This window comes from Cherax quadricarinatus, chromosome 11 (genome assembly GCF_038502225.1).
Source record: "Cherax quadricarinatus isolate ZL_2023a chromosome 11, ASM3850222v1, whole genome shotgun sequence".
Classification (NCBI taxonomy): domain Eukaryota; kingdom Metazoa; phylum Arthropoda; class Malacostraca; order Decapoda; family Parastacidae; genus Cherax; species Cherax quadricarinatus.
In genome coordinates, this window is record NC_091302.1 from 39,601,234 (window position 1) to 39,625,199 (window position 23,966).

Below are 23,966 nucleotides of genomic sequence, written 5' to 3' on the forward strand. Positions count from 1 at the left end.
TGGTGCACACACATTGAGAATATACTCATTAGAGTATATGCAAAGTGTGTTTTCCAGTAATAGCTTGCTGTGCACCTTGTCTTTGTCTTCATACATGTCGGTATTACATAATTTCATCCATTCAAGTCGAACCTTGGTAAAAATTTCTTATTTAAAAGTAGTTTGATTTACCTAAAAAGACTTACCTCAACAAATTAAACTTTAATTAGCACGACGTTTCACCTACAGAAACTTCATCCAGTACCTTCAAGAAGCTTAACAGAGATCTCCTTTTCCCGTGTTTTTACCACTTGTCAGCCACGCCATACCTTAACTAGTTAGCTTTATCTAACTTATCTAAGAATTTTCACAACTTTAATTAACTATTTATCTTAGGTGGTCGATTCTTCAGGTGACTGAATTAATCTCCATACTATGTATACTAAAATATTGATTAATGCACTTTGTCTGTTCGAGATTTTTTTTTTAATTTAAGAATAATAATGAAAGTTCATCTGATGTCAGAATATGTTGCATATTTTTGTTCCCATATTAACTTCAGAACCTAAAACATTCAGGTGTTTCTGTTAGCACGACTGACTCGCCCATAAAAGCCTTAAGATATTTTTTTCCAGCTTTTTCTTTTGTGGGTAAATTAATTTATTCATGATGATTATTAACATATGGAAATGTTAGGTAAAAGGGACACAGGTGCAGCTGGTGTGACATTTTATTGTAGCAACGTTTCGCTCTCCATTATTATTTTTATGATCATGGGGAAGCGCAAAACCCGTAGGATTATACAGTGCCTGTGGAGGGGACGGAAGATATTAGGCTTAATTCATGGAACTGAAGCACAGATTCAATTCCCTAAATCAGGAGCCCCCGCCACCGGAGTTTTGTCAAGCCGTTATAAACAATACATGGACCCCTGCAATCTCAACTAGGTGAGTACAACTAGGTGAGTACAGAGGGTATATATAGGCTTAGAGTGAGGTGTAAAGCACCTGTGTCTGTTTATTGTTTATAACGGCTTGACAAAGCTCCTGGAGAGCAAAACTTTGCCAGAATAAGATGTTACATTGGTTGCACCTGTGTCCCTTTTACCTAACATATTGTCGGTCTTCTTGTTGATTCCCTGTCGAGGGAGTGTCTGAGACCTAAGTCTCCCATGGGAGGAGGTACAAGTACCTCCTCATCGCTGGGACTAACTGCTCCCAGGCCTAGACACATTCCCCGCCCTCACGGGGCTCGTAGGGAGAAGCTAGGCCTCTCTGGTCTGCCATCCCCGCCCCAAGGGGGCTAATGGGAATGACAGTCTTGTGAGCTACAAGCCCTGGCTCAGGCACCTACCTAACCCTAGAAGGGCTGGGCATGGTGTCGATCATATTGTCGGTAATTCTACCAACATTAATACAATGATATGGAAATGTCTGCTTTTTCTTCAAAAGTAATTGTGCAAGTGCAAGCTCCTCTAACCTAATTTAATCTAACCTAGCAAAATCTCATCACCTAACCCAACTTCATCTATGCTAATCTGGCCTAACCTAACCAATTCAAACCAAATCAAATACATTCTAACGATTCCTAACATACATATACCTAACTTAACTATACCCAATCTAATACAGCCTGGCCTAATCTATCCTGGACAAATTAAGTCATATGAAATCTAAGCAAACCTAACTTCACCCAGTCTTACCAAAATTAACCTAACTCACTAGAATTTACGCAGTTACATCCCTACAACTACAGACCGATAGCACTAACATCCCATATCATAAAAATCTTTGAAAGAGTCCTAAGAAGCAAGATCATCACCCATCTAGAAACCCATCAGTTACACAACCCAGGGCAACATGGGTTTAGAACAGGTCGCTCCTGTCTGTCTCAACTATTGGATCACTACGACAAGGTCCTAGATGCACTAGAAGACAAAAAGAATGCAGATGTAATATATACAGACTTTGCAAAAGCCTTCGACAAGTGTGACCATGGCGTAATAGCGCACAAAATACGTGCTAAAGGAATAACAGGAAAAGTCGGTCGATGTATCTATAATTTCCTCACTAACAGAACACAGAGAGTAGTCGTCAACAGAGTAAAGTCCGAGGCAGGCACGGTGAAAAGCTCTGTTCCACAAGGCACAGTACTCGCTCCCATCTTGTTCCTCATCCTCATATCTGACATAGACAAGGATGTCAGCCACAGCACCGTGTCTTCCTTTGCAGATGACACCCGAATCTGCATGACAGTGTCTTCCATTGCAGACACTGCAAGGCTCCAGGCGGACATCAACCAAATCTTTCAGTGGGCTGCAGAAAACAATATGAAGTTCAACGATGAGAAATTTCAATTACTCAGATATGGTAAACACGAGGAAATTAAATCTTCATCAGAGTACAAAACAAATTCTGGCCACAAAATAGAGCGAAACACCAACGTCAAAGACCTGGGAGTGATCATGTCAGAGGATCTCACCTTCAAGGACCATAACATTGTATCGATCGCATCTGCTAGAAAAATGACAGGATGGATAATGAGAACCTTCAAAACGAGGGATGCCAAGCCCATGATGACACTCTTCAGGTCACTTGTTCTATCTAGGCTGGAATATTGCTGCACACTAACAGCACCTTTCAAGGCAGGTGAAATTGCTGACCTAGAAAATGTACAGAGAACCTTCACGGCGCGCATAACGGAGATAAAACACCTCAATTACTGGGAGCGATTGAGGTTCCTGAACCTGTATTCCCTGGAACGCAGGCGGGAGAGATACATGATTATATACACCTGGAAAATCCTAGAGGGACTAGTACCGAACTTGCACACGAAAATCACTCACTACGAAAGCAAAAGACTTGGCAGACGATGCAACATCCCCCCAATGAAAAGCAGGGGTGTCACTAGCACGTTAAGAGACCATACAATAAGTGTCAGGGGCCCTCCCAGCATACATAAGGGGGATTACCAACAGACCCCTGGCAGTCTTCAAGCTGGCACTGGACAAGCACCTAAAGTCAGTTCCTGATCAGCCGGGCTGTGGCTCGTACGTTGGTTTGCGTGCAGCCAGCAGTAACAGCCTGGTTGATCAGGCTCTGATCCACCAGGAGGCCTGGTCACAGACCGGGCCGCGGGGGCGTTGACCCCCGGAACTCTCTCCAGGTAAACTCCAGGTTAGTATTAATCTTATGAGCTTAATCATATTCTCAGTCAATGGACTACAGTTGTGTCACTTAACGATGGGGATACATTCTAAGAAATGCGTCGTTAGGCGATTGCGTCCTTGTGCGAACGTCAAAGTGTTCCTACACAAACCTAAATGACTCACTACACACTTAGGTTATACAGGGTATAATCTATTGCTCCTAGGCTACAAATCTGTACAACATATTCCTGTACCAAATACCGTAGGCAATTGTTTCTTTTTTTTCCATCATAGATTTGCTTGCAAGCAGATACTGCACCATGAACATTCCTCTCTATTAATGAAAAACCTCTCGGTGTTGGGATCCATGTTTTCAAACTTTTTAAGGCGTTTGTTGAGGTCTGCAAAAGCTTCTGCTAAACCTTTGTAAATTGTGAGTTCATTACCTCTGTAACTTGCTCAGCTATCAAAACTTTGGAGTCCAGTCCCTGTACCTCTGTAATCTTCTGACTACCGCCCACAGGATGGGTATGGGGTGCATAATAAACATATTAAACTAACTAAACCTTTCACTGTAAATTTTCTTTGGGGTTCTTCCTTTTCTTCTGCAATTTCTTTTTCTCTTGCCTCTTCTTCAGCTATGGCAACATTAGCAGTGGATTTTGTACGCTTTGGGGAAATGATGAACGAAACACGAGATTCAATCAAGCACAGGGTAAACATGATGCTAACGAGACGAGGTAAACACGAGATGTATGGAGCTGCTGCCCGCGTTAACAACCCATACTGTTTTACAGTAAACTAGAATAACGATAAAAATTACAGTATAGTAAATACATAAACCAATAACATAGTTGTTTATTATCATTATAAAGTATTATGTACTGTACGTGTGCTGTACTTGTCTATGCAGACCGAAACGTCGTTATGCGGCGCATGACTATATTATTTATGCGATATGCTGACTGATTTTATACGAAAATTTAAAATGCAGGAATAATAGTATTTATTTAACCCACATGTATTTTGTTGATTAACTTGAAGATCAGTGTAATTTAAGGAAAATCTCCTTCCCACCTACTTATTATTACAACAATAATAATATTCATACAAGGCATCTTACAGTAAGTTATAATGGATCATTACCGTATAGTGATCCTAGCTTAACTAGTTAACAGGTCATCTAATAAAGATCTGTTAGGAGACACTCCTGTTTCCTAACAAACACAACACTTCCTTTATATGTGACATTCTAAAGTTTGACAGGTAACAGACTGAGATTTTAATAATACTAAGATGCCCACTTCGTTTTCTCTCTATATTGTCGAGGAGGGAAAAGTCTAGTTGGTTTAATATCTTTATTATGCACTCATGCCCATATTGGAGGCTTCAACCAACACTTCTTATACTGAATAACCCACATGTTTTTGCGCCTCAGATGAATGGAAATATAAACACAAATGCAGTATAATGTGATCCTTTATTGACAACGTTTCACCCACACAGTGGGCTTTTTCAAGTCACACACGGATCTACCTGGGGTTGGAAGGTACGAGAGTATTTATAGTCAAAATGTTGAGGTCAGGTGGAGAATGCTGCATCTGATGATCTACCGGGTGGGGTTATAGTCTTGGGTAGCTTGGCAGGGGTATTGGACAAGTTATAGACCTTCTGCAGTGTTCTTATGTGGGATAGCGATGAAGAAGTTTCTTGGCGAGTGGTTCAGCTATGTTATAGAAGCCATTGTTCTGGTTGAAATTGTTGGTTATAGAGATAAGCGATGATTCCAGGATTCTTCTGTATTGAGTGTTGTCTTCTGTGGCTATAAGTCTTGGCAATATAAACACAAATGCAGTATAATGTGATCCTTTATTGACTACGTTTCGCCCACACAGTGGGCTTTTTCAAGTCACAAACAGAACTACCTGGGGTGGAAGGAACGCGAGTATTTATAGTCCGGCTGAGGTCAGGTGAAGAATGCTGCATCTGATGATGTACCGAGTTGGGTTGTAGAGTCTAAAAACTTGGGTAGCTTGGAAAGGAGACTGGACAAGTTTGTGAGCAGACCTTCTACAGTGTTCTTATGTGGGATAGCGATGAAGAAGAAGCTGACCACGAACTTCGTTTTAAAGTCTATCGAAAACCCACCAACCAAAACGATCTTCTCCACTTCTACTCTCACCACGACACCAAAACCAAACGTGGTGTAATTATAGGCTTCTTCCTGCGTGCACTCAGAATCTGCAGCAACGAGTTCCTTGAGGAAGAATGCACTATAATTGAACAGGTATTTTCCAAACTCCACTATCCTCGTCACTTCATCAGAGACTGCAGACGGCGAGCACTAAACATCTTCAACACACCCAGAGAAGACACTGCCGAGAAGAGATACATAGTCCTTCCCACCAACTCCATTGCCAAACATGTTTCCAACATCTTTGCCAAAACATCATTCCAAGTATCTACCTCCACAACCACGACCATCAAGGACATCACCAGTAGTAGGCAGGACAAGCCTCCATCCTCTGCAGGGGTATACATAATCCCTTGTAATGACTGCAACAAGTTATACGTGGGCGAAACATCAAGGGACCTCCAAACACGTATTTCAGAACACCAATACGCAAGCAGGTCTGACGACACAAGGAATGCCTGCGTACAACACCGTAATTCACACAACCACTTGATAGACTACAGAAACTCAAGACTTATCGCCACAGAAGACAACACCCAATACCGAAGAATCCTGGAATCATCACTTATTTCTATATCCGACAACTTCAACCAGAATAGTGGCTTCTATAACATAGCTGAACCACTTGCCAAGAAACTTCTTCATCGCTATCCCACATAAGAACACTGTAGAAGGTCTGCTCACAAACTTGTCCAGTCTCCTTTCCAAGCTACCCAAGTTTTTAGACTCTACAACCCAACTCGGTACATCATCAGATGCAGCATTCTTCACCTGACCTCAGCCGGACTATAAATACTCGCGTTCCTTCCACCCCAGGTAGTTCTGTTTGTGACTTGAAAAAGCCCACTGTGTGGGCGAAACGTAGTCAATAAAGGATCACATTATACTGCATTTGTGTTTATATTGCCATTGTGTCGGTATTTTATACCATTTATTTCCGGCTATAAGTCTTGAGTTTCTGTAGTTAATTAAATGGTTGTGTGAATTGCGATGTTGTACACAGCAATCATCGCTTATCTCTATAACCAACAATTTCAACCAGAACAATGGCTTCTATAGCATAGCTGAACCACTCGCCAAGAAACTTCTTCATCGCTATCCCACATAAGAACACTGCAGAAGGTCTATAACTTGTCCTGCCAAGCTACCCAAGACTCTATAACCCCACCCGGTAGATCATCAGATGCAGCATTCTCCACCTGACCTCAACATTCTGACTATAAATACTCTCGTACCTTCCAACCCCGGGTAGATCCGTGTGTGACTTGAAAAAGCCCACTGTGTGGGTGAAACGTTGTCAATAAAGGATCACATTATACTGCATTTGTGTTTATATTTCCATTGTGTCGGTATTTTATACCATTTATTTGCCTCAGATGAATGTTATTATTATTAATACACGTATTATACTATTACTAATGTGTAATGACGAGCAGTAACACCACACTCATAATGAATGTAACAAAATACCATAATTCTGAAGATTTTATTTGTTCCTCAGGTGGGAAGCGAAGAGCATCTATGATATCTCGTACTGCTACAGTGGCTGGATTGCTATCTTGCTTACCATCCTCCTCAGTAACCTTCTGTCTCTCTGCACAGGTGATATAACTTATTATACTTGTTTTGGTGTGCACTCATTACTTCTGGTCTGATTATTATTATTATTATTATTAGTTTTGGGAACACTTGACCCGTATTACACACTGCCTGTGGGGTGGATGGAAGACAATCAGGCTTAATTCAGGGAATTGGAGCACAGATCCAATTCCCTAGACCAAAAGCCCCTCACCAACATCAAGGAACCTCCCCTGATAGGTTTTGGTCTTTTGTACATCGGTTCACACCTGTACAGGTGGTTTAAATCGTTAAGAAAGGTTTGTTCAAATTTTTAATCTTGAGGGTTAGCCATCCAGGATAGCCTGAGAAAGTTGCCCGAAATGCATTGTATACTTAGTGGCATTCTCTTATGCCTACTAATGCATCTGTCTACATTACTTGTATAGCTCACTGAAATGAAAATTATTTGTATTATTAAAGCCAGTGTCATCAGGATTACCTGTCACATTTCCATTAGGGTCCTTAATCTTGTCCCTCAGAATGCAACCTACAACAGTCGACTAACACTCTGGTACCTACTTACTGCTAGGTGAACAGTGACAGCAGGTGTAAGGAAACATGCCAAATGTTTCCACCCATGCCGGGGATTGAACCGAAGACACTGAGCATGAGGGGAGTTCGTTGCCAGCAGATCCATAGGATCTGATATACAAATGAACAAAGTAAGTGATTACAAGTAGGTAAAGGGCTGCCTTGCGATTTGTCGACAAAAGATCAAGCCTAGATCACTCCAGGCGCCAGATGATCCACAGGGACGGAGGACCAAGCCTCTATTACTTGCTCTGAATGATCCACATGGACCATTCCTTCCTCGCGCTGAATGATCCACAAGGATGAATTATTACAATCAAAACTAAGTGCTAAACCCACAAGGGATAAATTATACATCACTCCTTGATTATAATAAAAAAGAAGCGCTAAACCACAAGGGATCACTCGAGCTGATTGGCCCACAGGAATGGAGGATCAAGCCTCCATTACTCATTGAGCTGAATGATTCGCAAGGGCGAAGGATCAAGTATGCATCACTTGTTGAGCTGATTGATCAACAAGGACGAGGATCAAGCCTCCACCACTCCTGGCGCTTAATGATCCATACAGGTTTAGCACGTCACATCAAATAAATACATGCTCACTTATACACGCCTGTGGGTCATGGCTTTCACTGATACAGGTGAAGGGAACTTAACCCAAGAAACTGGAGCCACCCTTTCCTTCCTCGGATCAAATATGGTTGCCTTCCATTTCCCAGGCGCTGTGTAATTCACACGGATTTAGCGCTTCCTCGTAACAGTAATGGTTACATGATGTATTATACTCGCTGCACTATCTGAAAAGGGTATCCCTGTATTACCTAACCACTGTCCCCTGTACTTCAATGCTCCTGATTGTAATTGTGAGAAATTGCTTGTATGAACTTCACTATCACGTTCACACAAGGAATTTGGGTAGGATGCAACTAAGGTAAATATTACTTACCAATTTTTGTTGCACCTCTGAGGTAGGTGGAATTTTTAAGACACTCGAGGTCACAAGGAGAATGTCTCCCTCGACACCCACAACCTCAATCCACACTCACATCAGGTTAGGTTAGGTAAGGTTCGTCAGGAAACAGGACAAATGTTTAGTGACGCGGGTCTTAGTCAGATGATGACCCACCTTTGGAGCTTTTGGTCATCTGACCGAGGCCTTCCGCTGGCTTACCGGTCCACCCCTTTAAAAATTATGGTCGTGTAGAACCCTTTTTGTAGTAATCACACTCACATCAGCCGGGACCCAAAATATTGTACATTACATTTAAACTTAAACAAAACCAGGAATTCTGGTATATGTAATTTGATTGGTTGTTGACTGTATCAACTGGGTTTGACTTGCTGACAGGGGGAGGGGGAGGGTCTAAAATGCAGTTAATGTCAAATATATAACATAGATTAGTATAATTATTGACAAAACTTTGGGATACTGATTACCAAATTTTCTCTGGTCACCTGGTGCAACTGGTCACTCACAATACTTGCCTTACTATATAGAACTTCAACTGGCCAGCTAGCTCGACATGAAAAAAACTATTTACTGAGCTGTGGGTGGTGATGGCTCCGTATCTTCCTTATTCACACACTAATTCTTACTGTCCTGCTAATTTCTTGTCCTCATTATATCAGCATGAACAGATTTTCATTTTTTCCAGCCGCAATTTTGAGGCCAAAATTCCATTAAGCCTCCGAAAACACCGAATTTCTGACACAAATTACAATGTGGTTCCATTCATTGAATTTAAACATGGCGTCCTCCTCCTCCGCCCCGGCCGTCCCCGCAAACATACGTTTTTTTAAAAATTTGGATCAAATCAGCATCATTTTAATACACAATTATTATTTTATAAAAAATTACACATCCTGACTCCCGGAAAATTCAAAATTTTCCACAGTAATATTGCAGAGTGCGGTATAAGTTTGTAATGCAGGTAAATATGTACGCTGAAAATTTGAAGCAAATCAGAAGAGGCATTTTCTAGTTATTGCATGGAGGCACAATGTTTTGTGTAAGATTTACAAATTGAAATTTACACAGCTCAACGTGAACACCAAGCTTTCTTTTAATAAAACCCAGCAATGGTGATAGTTTGAAACCGATCAGAAAAGGCTTCGCCAGTAATTTATCCGATTCCAATGAATCCAAAGTTTTTAAGTTTCAGTAAAAATTCAAATTTGCACCTACTCAGACTAAACTTACCAGGTATCATCCTTCAAACAGAATGCATCATCATTGTTATTTTGAAAATTATCAGAAGCTTTAATATAAATGAATATTGTTATTTATTCAACGTAATTTTTTTTTTTATATTTTATTTCAAACTCAGGTACAAAATATATGGGTACATAATCAATATGTAACAAGATAGAGGCAGCGAACAATAATCAACTGTGACTACACAGTACTGAAGAAGCACATATATAATGACAGAACTGGCTGCTGCACTCAAATCAAACACCGCTTGTACGTACTGTGCTTCACATGAACACCGCTTGTACGTACTGTGCTTCACATGAAAAGGTGGTCATACATACATATACATATATATATATATACATATACACACACACACATATATACATACACATATACAACCCACCCAGTAAAGCTTACACTCCCCCCCCCCATGAAAACGTGCCACTTTCACCTTAGATACACAGTGACAAATCTCTTATACATACACATTTGTAAAAGCATTAAAAACTTCAATGACAATATATATATAAACACAATCCAGCCAGCTAAACGGCTGACACTATAATACAAGGAATGTCTGAACCTGATGGCTCACATCCACCATAGAACACAATCCACCCTACCCTCATATACCCTATGGTAATAATTAATATCGTGCACACTTCAAACCCCCCCCCCCATGCCTAGTAACTGTGTCTGCCGTCACCACTCAACCACCAACAGTCCTTGATAGTAATTAGCGTCTTATAATATATCACCCTAAAAACACGCTACACACATAAACCTACCACAATAATAAATAAATTTACACATTATTCCCTCCAGCAGACAGATTATTTACACTGTCGGAGATAATCTATACATCACATCCTACAGAGAATGGACAACATTAGACATCTAAAATAATATGACATGTGTATCACATGACCTGCTATTGCAGAGATTACTTACACTCCTACCCCCCCCCCCCCCAAGTGAAAAACTGACCAGTTTCACCTGGCTATACACAAGATCAAAAACTCATTCACTTGAACATATATAATGAAAATGTGAAAAAAAAACATCTGTAACAATATATAAGCAAAAACACCCCAGGCAAGATCTTACATTATATACAATACCAAAACGTTCCAATAGTTAAAAAACAGGTATGAAACCTCATTATTATGACAAGTTACATTGCTCATATATAGGTAGACATGTATAATTACAGGTTAAAATATGCTTATATACTAACATGCTTATGTACATCCTTACAAAACATGAAGGAATCCTTAGATAAATTATAATCATCGGTGTTCACAATAACACCAAGACATTACATTGAATACCACATTGAATATCACCTCAACATCCTTCCTCACACAATTCCACACACACTCACACAATCGACCTCTGCAACACCCCCCCCCCTGGGAAGGCCAGCCCGTTCATTCCCCTGACCGCTTATAAAGACCATAAATCCCTCAAAAGAAAGTCCCTGTAGCCCTCCGAGAAATCCCTCTCCCACCTTCTACCATATATTTCCCTGTTGCGACACTTTGTTCTATAAAAGGATGCTGCTATGGCCATCCTACGTTCCTCCGCCCCTTTGTCTCTCATTGCCCATGATATATACACAAAATCAACCATTAAGTAAGCCACTGCCCTTTGAACCTTTACCCCAACCCCACCTACATCTAAACTAAGAGCTCTCAAAACCGACAACCCTTTCCCCCCCACATACCGGATTACTTTCCCTAACCATTCCCGCACAATCCCTAGGCTTTCACAAAAATAAACTACATGAAAAGCTGATTCATCTACCCCACAAACCTGACACATCCCACCCTCCCTTATTCGCCTATTTCGTAAAACAACCCCAGACGGCAATATTCCGTGAAGAAACCTATACATTACCTCCCTCACGCGTGGCCGGATGCGTAACCCTTTTAATCGGCCCCAAATGTCTTCCCATGCGTACATCGGGTACACTCCTTCCGTTGCCACTACCACCCTAGGCCATATCTTCCTCTCCATGGACCCTACCCGCATGTTTCTCGGCTCTCTGACCATCATCAATAGACGCAACAACTCCTCACCATCTCTCAAATCTTGTCCCTTCCACCATCTCCGAAGATCTCCCTGCAGCATCCCCAACCCTCCACTCCCTTCCCCCCGAGCCCTTAGCAACCCATGTTTCACATATACACACTTCAACCTTCTTTCCAAATGAATTAACCCCAGCCCTCCCAAGGCCACCGGAAGTGTTACCACCTCTCTTTTCAACCAATCGCATCCTGAACCCCAGATAAAACGGAAAACTCTGCTCAACAATCTCCGGACATCCCCATACACCAAAGGGTACAAAGCTGCCACATGCCATATTTTACTGTACAAAAGCACATTGACCACAATGACCCTCTGGTGTAGCGTAAGATGTGTCGGCCTCAATCCTGACAATCTTCCCAATACCCTATCTACCACACCCTTTGAATTATTCTCCCTCGCCATCTGAGCATTACCCATATACACAACTCCACAAATTTTCACCCGGTCCACGACACTCCACCTCACCCCCCCACCCCCGCCCTCCTGCCCATCCCATTCACCCAATATCATGAGCTTTGATTTATGCACATTCACTGCCATACCTGTTGCCATCCCAAAAACATCTATAACTCTCTCCAGACCCTCCAATCCCTCCCTCCCACTCACTAGGACAGTTGTGTCATCAACGTAACCTATGATACTGGGACTCCCACCTCGTATGTCCTCCCTTACCCCCTCCTGTATGCACATTTCCACTGCCCTATAAAACGGATTCTGTAAACATGCAAATAATATTTGTGACAACGGGCAACCTTGCCTCAATCCCCTGCCCATTTTCACATGCAACCCCACCCTCCCATTTATCTGTACACACATCCCAGCTCCCCGATATAAAGTACGTGCCCAATTCACAATGTCCTCCCCGAACCCTTGCCACTCCATGATTCTCCACAGAGCCTCCCTCTCGACACTGTCATATGCCGTTCTCCAATCCAACGCCAATACCCCACGTTCCCCCTCTTGTGGACCCTCAATAAACCTTCTAATAACCCCATGCCCCTCATACATTGATCTCCCCGGAATCCCATATTGACCCCTCACTATTACCTTTCCAATGACCTTTTTTATACGATTTCCCAAAATTTTTGCAAAAAGTTTGTAGTCTGCACACATGAGTGATATCATCCGGTAATCTCTCACTGTGCACTGACTTTCACCCTTTGGCACCAAAACTACTAGTGCTGTCGCCTGCAAAGGTCCCAACGCACCCCTCTCTTTTATGATATTAAATAATTGCACCAAAAAATCTTTTAATACTCCCCAATGCTGTATGTAAAACTCCGCAGGCAGCCCATCTATCCCCGGTGCCTTACCCCTGCTCATACTCATTAAAGCCGTCCACACCTCGTCCTCCACAATAGGCCCCTGTAACTGTTCCCTGTCGTCCCTGTCCAGCACACTCCGCACCCATCCCCCTGTCTCTCTTAAAGCCCCCTCTCTCACACCCACACTCCTCATATGTGCACTAAGCCAAGAATCAACATACCCTCCCATCCCCTCCGTTGTCACCAAGTCTTGTCCCTCCCTATACCCCTCGATGTCCTCAAGAACTCTCAAACCCACCATTTCCATTGCAACGCGCCGGCGCCCCTGCCCTCGCAGGACACACGCCGATGGTCTATCACCCCACATGACCTCCTCCAACCCCCCTAAAACCCTTGCCGCATCAAACCTCTCATTTTGCACTTCCATTAGGCGTTCCTTCACTCCTTGTATGTCAGCCACAGGGGCTCCCATCCCCCCCCTTCCTCTCTCATAATACTCCCTTAACTGCCCCTCAAGATACCTAATAAGCCCATAAGCCAACTGATTCTCGTGCCTTCCCTGTCGGACATAGAACTCTCGAATCCTCGTCTTCGCCGTCACATCCCACCATCTCAACACATCCCCATTGACTTCCATCCCTTCCCATAAGCCTTTCCACCATTGTGCAAATAGGACCCTCCCCTCAACATCTTGAAGCAACCGAACATTCAATTTCCAATAACTCTTATACCTGTTCGGCCGACCCTCCCATCCCAAATCCACCAAAACACCTCTATGATCAGAAAAAAAGACATCCAAAACCCTTACACTCCGCACCACAGCTTTCCTTGTCACGTATATCCTGTCCAGCCGTGCAGCATACCCCTGCCTCACAAAGGTGTGCTGCACCTCCCACGCCGCCCCCCCCTCTACATCCACCAACCCCACCCCTGTTAACAGGTCCCTCAGAACGCCAGAACAATATCCTGCTCCCCTAGGTTCCACATCCTTGCGGCGTATAACGCAATTCCAGTCCCCTCCCACCACAGCTAATGCTGGAAGCGACCTTAAGTGATACACCAACACTTCACGTACAAACTCATTCTTCACTCGACTGTCCCCCTCCGCCGGACCATAAACACACACAAAAGACATCTTATCTCTTCCCCATGTCCCATCCACTCTTATAACCCTCCCCTCACCCCCCTCCTCACAATGATGTACAGTAAACGGGCTAGCCTCCCTCACCAAAATAGCCACTCCTCCTTTCAATCTCGTTGAGTGTGCCGCATATACAGTATACCCCTCAATCATCAACATACAACCCGGCTTGTGGTTGTGCTCTTGCACAAACACTACATCTACACCATACCTAATGAGCATCTCATGAAACCATTCACACTTCCTAGAATTTTTCAGACCATTAACATTTATAGAGAGACTCTTGAATTTGTCAATGGAGGTTTTCCTTTACGTATTGCACCACCTTTATCCCCCTTCCCCTTTATACGCCCTTGATCTTCAATCACCATTCTGTGATCTGCTTTCACATGCCCCTTGCCCCTGGACCCCCCAGGTCCATGCTCAACCACTTCAGCCCAAACCTTTTTGCCCGAACGCTGTGCCGGAGTGAGCACATCCACATCGTCCACGTCCGAGGGCACTGCCGCTCTCTTCCGTGACACTCGAGCCTTTCTTCCCGCCTCCACCTGGAAGCCATCCCCGTGCACTTCCGCCACCACTGTGCCAATTTGCAACCCAGCCTCAACCTGGGTCTCTGACATGCCTCCCCCCCTCTCACCACCTGGAACCCCAGCAGCATCCAGGGCACCCACAAGCCCCTCAACTGTGACCTCTCCTGGGGTCCCTAACAGGTCGTGGAGGACTGAATCAATGGTAGCCTCCACGGCCCTGTCCTCACCCAGTGACACCACATCTTTGGTCGCCGGTGCCTGCCCGGCAGTGCATGTCTCTCTCGGAAGAGTTACACACTCTTCCTCCCTCAAGGCCTCCTCGACCTCCACACTCCAAGCCTTGTTCAAGGAAACCGACTCAGGTCGTGCCAAATCCAACGTCCCAAGGTCCTCTGATGCCTCCTTATGCTGCTCCTTCGCCTGTGTACCCTGTTGCTTAACACACTGCGCAGCAATGTGATCATATGCACCACATAATCGACAGGTACGTTGTTGCCCTGCGTAAGTCACCATTACTTGAGTCCTGAAGTCTTCTAGGAAAATATAGGAAGGAATAGGATGCCTCAATGTCATTTTTAAGGAAAAACTTCCTTCAGGCATCCCAGAATATGATCCTTCCTTCCATTTCCCCAATGTCGCCATATGAACAGTCCCAAACTTCTCGAAGACGGCACGTAGGTCTGCCTCATTAGCCTCAAAGGGTACATTTTTTATCTTCACCCACGTATAATGGCGGGACACATCATGTAGCCTTACCGTCACTGCAGGATTCACTGGTACACAAAGATCTTGGAACCTGGCGACTATGTCCTCATATACACTTGCATTGAGAAATTTCACAAAAATTCTATATGCCCCGTTCAAGGCTACACCATACAGCTCTTCGTTGGCAATGCCGTATGTGTCCCTGATGATGGCAGGTAATAAAACTTGAGCTGAGTGGGCATGCACAGCCCCACGCACCACTTCAATGCCGACAGTGTTTACCCTTCTTCTTGCCGGCTGCGCCATTTTGAGAAAACCAAGTTGTCACCGGCTGACAGCAGAGGGCAGGCTCAGCTCACGTCCGCTCGTCCCAAAGGTTGAGCGACGAATGCACAAATTACAATGTGGTTCCATTCATTGAATTTAAACATGGCGTCCTCCTCCTCCCCCCCCGGCCGTCCCCGCAAACATACGTTTTTTTAAAAATTTGGATCAAATCAGCATCATTTTAATACACAATTATTATTTTATAAAAAATTACACATCCTGACTCCCGGAAAATTCAAAATTTTCCACAGTAATATTGCAGAGTGCGGTATAAGTTTGTAATGCAGGTAAATATGTACGCTGAAAATTTGAAGCAAATCAGAAGAGGCATTTTCTAGTTATTGCATGGAGGCACAATGTTTTGTGTAAGATTTACAAATTGAAATTTACACAGCTCAACGTGAACACCAAGCTTTCTTTTAATAAAACCCAGCAATGGTGATAGTTTGAAACCGATCAGAAAAGGCTTCGCCAGTAATTTATCCGATTCCAATGAATCCAAAGTTTTTAAGTTTCAGTAAAAATTCAAATTTGCACCTACTCAGACTAAACTTACCAGGTATCATCCTTCAAACAGAATGCATCATCATTGTTATTTTGAAAATTATCAGAAGCTTTAATATAAATGAATATTGTTATTTATTCAACGTAATTGTCAAAGTGGGACCTACGCCACCCAATAACATCATGAATCTTGCATTCAGGAAACCACGTCAGTGGTGAAAATTTGAAACCAATCGGATAAGTCATTCTCCAGTTTTGAGACGGACTTCAAGGATTCCAAGTTTTTTAATTATTTTACCACATCAAATTTGTATGCATGCAAACAAACCGTAATGCGTACTATTCTGTCCCTGAGATGCATCATCCATTAAGTATTGAAACCAATCACATGAGGCAAGTTGAAATTTATTTAATGTGATTTAACAGGAATAAAAATTCCATACTATTTTACACATAATTGTCAGACCTGCACTTACATTCTTGAATTTCACACACACTGACCAGCCGGGCTGTGGCTCGTACGTTGGATTGCGTGCAGCCAGCAGCAACAGCCTGGTTGATCAGGCTCTGATCCACCAGGAGGCCTGGTCACAGACCGGGTCGCGGGGACGTTGACCCCGGAACTCTATCCAGGTAAACTCCAGGTCATCGAATTATGAGGCACATTTCTTTTTTTTTAACATTTGAAGCCTATGCCACTGAGGGTTTTGGAAGTAATCCGAACCATTCCAGAATGCTGGGAATGGGTCTTACAATTTTGGTAGTAGGGCACATGAATATGCCAATTTTTCCATGAATTTGGTCCTTTTCGGTCTTATATAAACAATTAAGATTTTCATGCTCACTATTTTTGTTTTGTGTGACTGTAGCTAAACAGCCGAGAGTACTTAGCTAACGACTGGAGGTACTCAGGTTCGATTCCCGAAGGGGTGAGACATATGTGCAAATATTCTCCCCCCCCCCCGTTTACTAATTGACTTGTTGGTTGTATCTAGGAGGGTGGTAATATACACAATTATTATTATTATAATCAAAAAGAAGCGCTAAGCCACAAGGGCTGTAATATACACAAGATAGGGCTGAGTTTTGAAATAAGTGAAGTGTGATAACAATTGCGATGTCTGCACACTTCTGGCTCTATAATTTTTCAATGAATGATGGCGAATGTGTTCCCCTTCTTTTGGAGTTACCCTAATTTGGTGGGAGATGGCCGGTACGATAAAAAAAAAAAAAGTCCTAGTCCGTAAATGCAATTCTTCATTGTTTTTATTCTCACTTTAGTTTGTTTATTTGTAAACCTTGTGGCTTTAGGAAGAGGTACAGTATATGTAAATCTACCATTTGTATAAGGATGTGGGTGGTGATGCAAATGTATTTAATAGATGGGTAGGTTAAAAACTGTCTAGTGCTTATATGTGAAAGATAAGCTCAGATTAGGAGAGATTTTTTCCAGATGAAGTGGGCGATGTTACACATTAAACAAACAACAAATGATATTGCCCATCCATGTCTAACTCTACTTTTACTGGAAAGTGCTCCCTTTATTTCCTTTATACCTTAATGGGAGCCTCGGTTCCCCCCCCCCCCCAAAAAAAAAAAAAATAAAAAAAAATAATGACCTTCCACCTATTCCATACATCGGACACATTTGCCACATTGCTTCCCTATTCACCCTAATTATATCTTTGAATACAGTTGCCCAAAATGCATTGCATATTAGTGGCTTTCTTTTGTGCCTACCATTGTAGGCATTGTTTGTATGACATAAAGAAATCAACATTAAGTACTATTATTATATGTGGTCATAATCTTGAATTAAATTATTTGATTTAAAAGTTGGTTAAATAAATTTTATTACAGGACTGAAGGTTTTATGAAGCGATTATGTTAATTAATGTGTGTGTTGGCAGGTCCACTCAGCCCCAGCCAAGTCACTGAAGGAGTAGTGAATCCTACGTGTAGACGACTGCACCAGTGGTTGTGTAGTGTTTTTCATAGTTTCCCCAGGACACTCGGCAGCAAGAACAGGATCCACAAAGAAGGAAACACCAAAATGAAAGTTTATACTTTGGAGACAGAGGTAGTCAATATGCAAGCCCACGACCATGGAAGAGCTTGAGGGGAGCCCCCCCGGGAGCCCCCCCCCCCGGGGAGCCCCCCACCTTGGAAATGTTTTGGCCCCTTCCTGGGAATTCGCAGGAATAGTAAGAACATACAGCAAGGATAAACATGTGATCAACCTCTAAATAACAGAATAACAGCATTATCATGTGCAATACTGATAAGATGGGTACTATTTGCAATTATTTTGAGGGGGACCAGATAGATGATAGTGATGGTTGGCAATAATTTCGAAAGCACTCCCATCAAGGAAGGCTCCTTGATGCTGGTGAGGGGCTCTTGATTAGGGGAATTGGATCTGTGCTCCAGTTCCCTGAATTAAGCCTGAATACCTTCCACATCCCCCCCCCACAGGCGCTGTATAATCCTACGGGTTTAGCGCTTCCCCCTTGATTATAATAATAATAATTCGAAAGCACTGTACAAGCCTAATACCCAAATTAGATCAAACATGAATGACCTTAATAGGATAAACAATAGATTAAAGCATCTTGGGTAAAAAAAAAAATTACAGGAGTATCAGGAGGAGAGGGGGTCACTTTAATCATTATCAAGTTAAGAAAGGTTGAAACAGAAAAAAAGGGAAAGCCGAAAGAGAATACGAAATTTAGGTTACAAGAGAATCAAAAACCAACCAAAACAGTTTCATTCAGGTATATAGGGATAAGATTTGGAAATAGGCCAGTTTTCATGTAATTCAGGTTAGCTTATTATTAGTAACAAATTATTTTTACAGTCGAAACTAAATACTAAACCCACAAGGGTCATACAGCACTGCAGGGTCATATGTGCTGAAGATGAAATATGCAAAGATCAGAGACCAGTGAGGGTCTCTGATCTCCACTATTACTGACTGCAAGAGGCAGAGTCAGTAATAGTGGAGAGTGCTAAAGGGAAAATATAATCAAAGTTGATGTAATAGAGCAGTTGCTGACAAAAAAGTCAAAGAGGGAGTCTGCATCAAAAGTGGGACAGTAACAAAGAAATTCATACCATTTTAATAAGGTATTTCCTGTTTTTATGCAAGAGGATACAAACAAAATCCCAGAAATCAATCATTATACTGGTCAGAATGAAAATAAATTATGTAAGATCAAAGTCATTAGTGGAGAGGGTTTTGGGGGGTCAACACCCCCACAGCCCAGTCTCTGACCAGGCTTCATGGTGGATCAAGGCCTGATCAACCAGACTGTTACTGTTGGCTGCACACAACCCAACATATGAACCACAGCCCAGCTGGTCAGGTACTGACTCCAGGTGCCTGTCCAGCACCTTCTTGAAGACGGCCAGGGGTCTATTAGTAATACCACTAATGTATGCTGGGAGGCAAATGAACAATCTTGGGCCCCTGACACTTTGGCACTAGGATTTGGATAACCAGATAGATTGAAATCAAGCAAGACATGGGTGCTGATGAGCAGTTCCTAAAATTCTAAAGGAATATAAGGAGAAACTTAGCAAACCCTTATCTAGTCTCTAACAGATCAACTACAAATGGATATTGTACCAGATGAAAATGTCAGATGTGATACCTATTTACAAAGTGGGGAAATAGGGTCTCAGCTTCAAATTATAGAACAATTAGGCTAGCATAAATTGTGGGAAAATTGAAAGATACCATATTTTACATTTTACAGCAGACTGGATGCTCTGGAGTTGGGGATTCTCCTCCATTTCTGATTGGCTAAATTTTGGAGAGAGAGAAAAAAAGGGTATTTTGGCCTCCAAGTCACTGGATAAATTTCCAAGACTTGTTTTGCAGAAAAAATAGCATCTTTGATGCCATGGATACAGTAATTTAATCATTGAATCTCAGCAGTTTTACAAAGAGGCATCCTTGGCAGTGAAAATGATACACAGTACATAAAGGCTCAATGTTGGTCCTTTGAATATTTTTTGACTATAAAGAAGCCTTCCCAGATGTGTATCAAGTTGCTGCTACATCACATTTGGGTGCTCAGCTGGAATAGGAGAGTCCGCATTTTCAGAATTAATCAGCTAACGTGTCAAGGGACATTGTCCAATCAGAAAGTAGAACTTGCTTTTGAATCTTTATGCACAAATCATTATTCAGTCAATGCAGACCATGTTGATGTATGATACATTATTATTATTATTATAATCAAGGGGAAGCGCTAAACACATAGGATTATACAGCACCTGGGGGGGATGTGGAAGGCATTCAGGCTTAATTTGGGGAACTGGGGCACAGATCCAATTCCCTAAATCAAGAGCCCCTCACCAACATCAGGGAACCTTCCCTGAGGGGATGTATGATACAAATATAGATACTAACATGTAGCCTAAATGAAAAAAAAATATTATTTACCATACTGTACTTTTCTTTTATATGAATCTTAGTTTATTTATCTACCTTTTTTGCTTTAACAGTAATTTAGTGTTGGTGAAAACTAGGCAATACTAAATTTTAAAATAGCATTTTTTATTCATTTTTTTATTAACACATCTGCCATTTCCCACCAAGAGAGGGTGAACCAAAAAAGAAACACTTTCATCATCACTCACTACATCACTGTCTTGCCAGAGGCATGCTGATAATACAGCTCAAAAACTGCAACATATTTCTGCCCCTCCAAGAATGCAAGCACAGTACTTTCCATCTTCATGACTCAAGTTTGGTTAACTGGCTTTCCAGAATCCCTTCATAAATGTTTCCTTGCTCACTCTCCAATAGCAAGTCTACATCCCAAAAACCGTTTCCCTCCACTCACTATGATCCAGAACCCGGGGATGGAATAACCCACAATGGCAGTACCCTTGATCAAGGACTGCATTACGTTAGGTACATTAAGTAAGATATACCCTTACACAATGGGGTTCACACGAGACCACATAAGCTTAATACACAAACTCTCACAGGTGGGCAGGTCTGACTCAGTAAAGGGTTACATACATGGTCTTGAATACACACAAGAGGGCAGGTAAAACCCAATATGAGATACACACAAGGGACCAAATACATACACTGTACACATGAATTAACAGGGATGCTGACCTGGCTAGTCATGACAGGATTCACACAAGAGACCAGATATACTATACACATGTAATGCACACTGGTCCAGAATGCATAACATGGAGAGAAGACCCACACAAAGCTTTGATTATACAGTAGGCCCAAACATGGGATTGTACATGTTAAGCATAAAAAATAATTTCCACTTACTCAAGGTATCAGCCCTTCAAGGGAAGTTTTTGATGCTGATGAAGGAAGACTAACCATACCATGGGCGGGATTGAACCCGCGGTCAGAGAGTCTCAAAACTCCAGACCGTCGTGTTAGCCACTAGACCAGCGAGCCACAATAAGATTCGTCCAACTAGGTATATTTCTACACCATAGGAAGGTTAGCATAGGCACCACTGTGACCACAAATGCAAGTTTTTACAGATGAATCTCCAGCTAGCGTGGCCGTGACGAACTCTAGCTCAAGTCCCCTCAATGCTGTCAACATGACTCACGAAATCGTAATGACACGATTGCAAACAAACCATACCATGGTCAGGATTGAACCCGTGGTCAGAGAGTTTTGAGACTCTGACCGCGGGTTCAATCCCGCCCGTGGTATGGTTTGTTTGCAATCGTGTCATTACGATTTCGTGAGTCAAGGAAGACTACCTGATTTCGTATCCCCCCCCATAACTACATGAAAGGCCTCAAAGAAGGAACTAGCTGGACCTGACAATTATACATTTTAAAAATAAAAATTTATTTAAGCATTCTGCCCGTCTTCCACCGAGGTAGAACGACCCAACAAAGGAAACACTCACTCATCATTCATTCACAGTCTTGCCAGGACACCAACATCAGAATTCTGTAGTTAAGGATTTTCCAGAATAGCAGAAGCACAAGACGCTGTCACAGCCCCCAAAAAGTGTTTTGAGAGTTCATATGAAGTCAACTGAACATAAACTGCAGATGAATTATCCAGGAACGCAGGAGGGAGAGATACATGATTATATACACCTGGAAAATCCTAGAGGGACTAGTACCGAACTTGCACACGAAAATCACTCACTACGAAAGCAAAAGACTTGGCAGACGATGCACCATCCCCCCAATGAAAAGCAGGGGTGTCACTAGCACGTTAAGAGACCATACAATAAGTGTCAGGGGCCCGAGACTGTTCAACTGCCTCCCAGCACACATAAGGGGGATTACCAACAGACCCCTGGCAGTCTTCAAGCAGGCACTGGACAAGCACCTAAAGTCAGTTCCTGATCAGCCGGGCTGTGGCTCGTACGTTGGTTTGCGTGCAGCCAGCAGCAACAGCCTGGTTGATCAGGCGCTGATCCACCAGGAGGCCTGGTCACAGACCGGGCCGCGGGGGCGTTGACCCCCGAAACTCTCTCCAGGTAAACTCCAGGTAGAGGGATAGAACTGCATGCCACAGTGAACAGATAACTGGTAGTGTGGATAAAATGGACTCCAGCCAAGACCTACTGGCAGCCACACCTTCATAACAATAGTTAAAGTGGTAGCAAACTAGAACTTAAGTACTGTATGACAGATTTCACAGGGCAGTTAAAGGCAATTGAGTAAAACATTAAAAAAAAAAAAATGTTATCCATTGTTTCCATTTGTGTATGTAAAGGTAGGGGTAGAGAACTGCTAATTGGTGTAGAGAGAAGTTCACTGAGCCTAAATTCTTAATCATTGATGATGGCCACCTAAGAAATTAGAACTGTGCTCCAATTCCTTGAATATTCTGAATGCCTTCTGTTTCCTCAGGCACTATATGTTCCCTAGGAATTTAGTGCTCCCTCCCCCCCCATGAATGTAATAATGACAAAGGCAGCAAACAGTATTCACACTGACAAATTATTATATTTAGGGGGAACTGCTAAACCTGTAGGGAACAACACAGTGCCTGAATGGAAAACAACTGGGTGTATGATTACTGGTGATGTATTGAAAGATGCTTTAAGACAGATGTGTATAATCAATAAAGCATTTAAATGTAGTCCTAGCCTACTGCAGAATATACTTTTTAGGATGTAAACTTTTTTACCTGGACAATTTTAGTCTCTGCAGTATAACCTTGACAATACTGTACCAGCTGATGAGGTGGAAAAATGATGTGATGTTTACATATGCTACTTCCTGGGAAAAGACAAAGTTCAACAACTTTTGTCTATCATAAGTGATTGTGGGTTACCACTATCATGATACTAATATTTCTGGTTTGTGACATGCACCTAACTGTCCCTGTGGTCACTGCTGACTATTCTGATGTACATGTTGATAGTCCTCTGAAAGGGTTGAAGACATAATTATGAGAGATAGTGGATATGGGATCACAACCACTAACAATGTTACAGACTAGTGCAATCAATCTATAACTTTATGTCAGTGCTGCAATCAGTGTTTGATTAACCCTTTCAGGGTCGGTGTATTAGTACAGCTTGCATGCCAGGGTTGGTGCCGTACTAGTACGTGTAAATTCTAGCACCCTCAAATCTAGCGAGAGAAAGCTGATAGGCCTACATATGAAAGAATGGGTCTATGTGGTCAGTGTGCACAGTATACAAAAAAATCCTGCAGCACACAGTGCATGATGAGAAAAAAAAGCACCAACTGTGTTTTT

General features: G+C 42.4%; 1 protein-coding gene across 1 annotated transcript in view; it reads left to right on the plus strand.

Moving 5' to 3' along the window:
• Nucleotides 1-23,385, plus strand: part of LOC128687468 (sodium-coupled monocarboxylate transporter 1-like) — a 79,042-nt gene extending 55,657 nt beyond the window's left edge. Inside the window, exons 11-12 of the mRNA XM_070084024.1 lie at nucleotides 6,823-6,923; nucleotides 18,148-23,385. Coding sequence (XP_069940125.1) covers nucleotides 6,823-6,923; nucleotides 18,148-18,356 — 310 coding nt within the window. The 3' untranslated portion in view covers nucleotides 18,357-23,385. The remainder of the gene's footprint in view (nucleotides 1-6,822; nucleotides 6,924-18,147) is intronic.
• The last annotated feature ends 581 nt before the right edge of the window (nucleotides 23,386-23,966 follow it).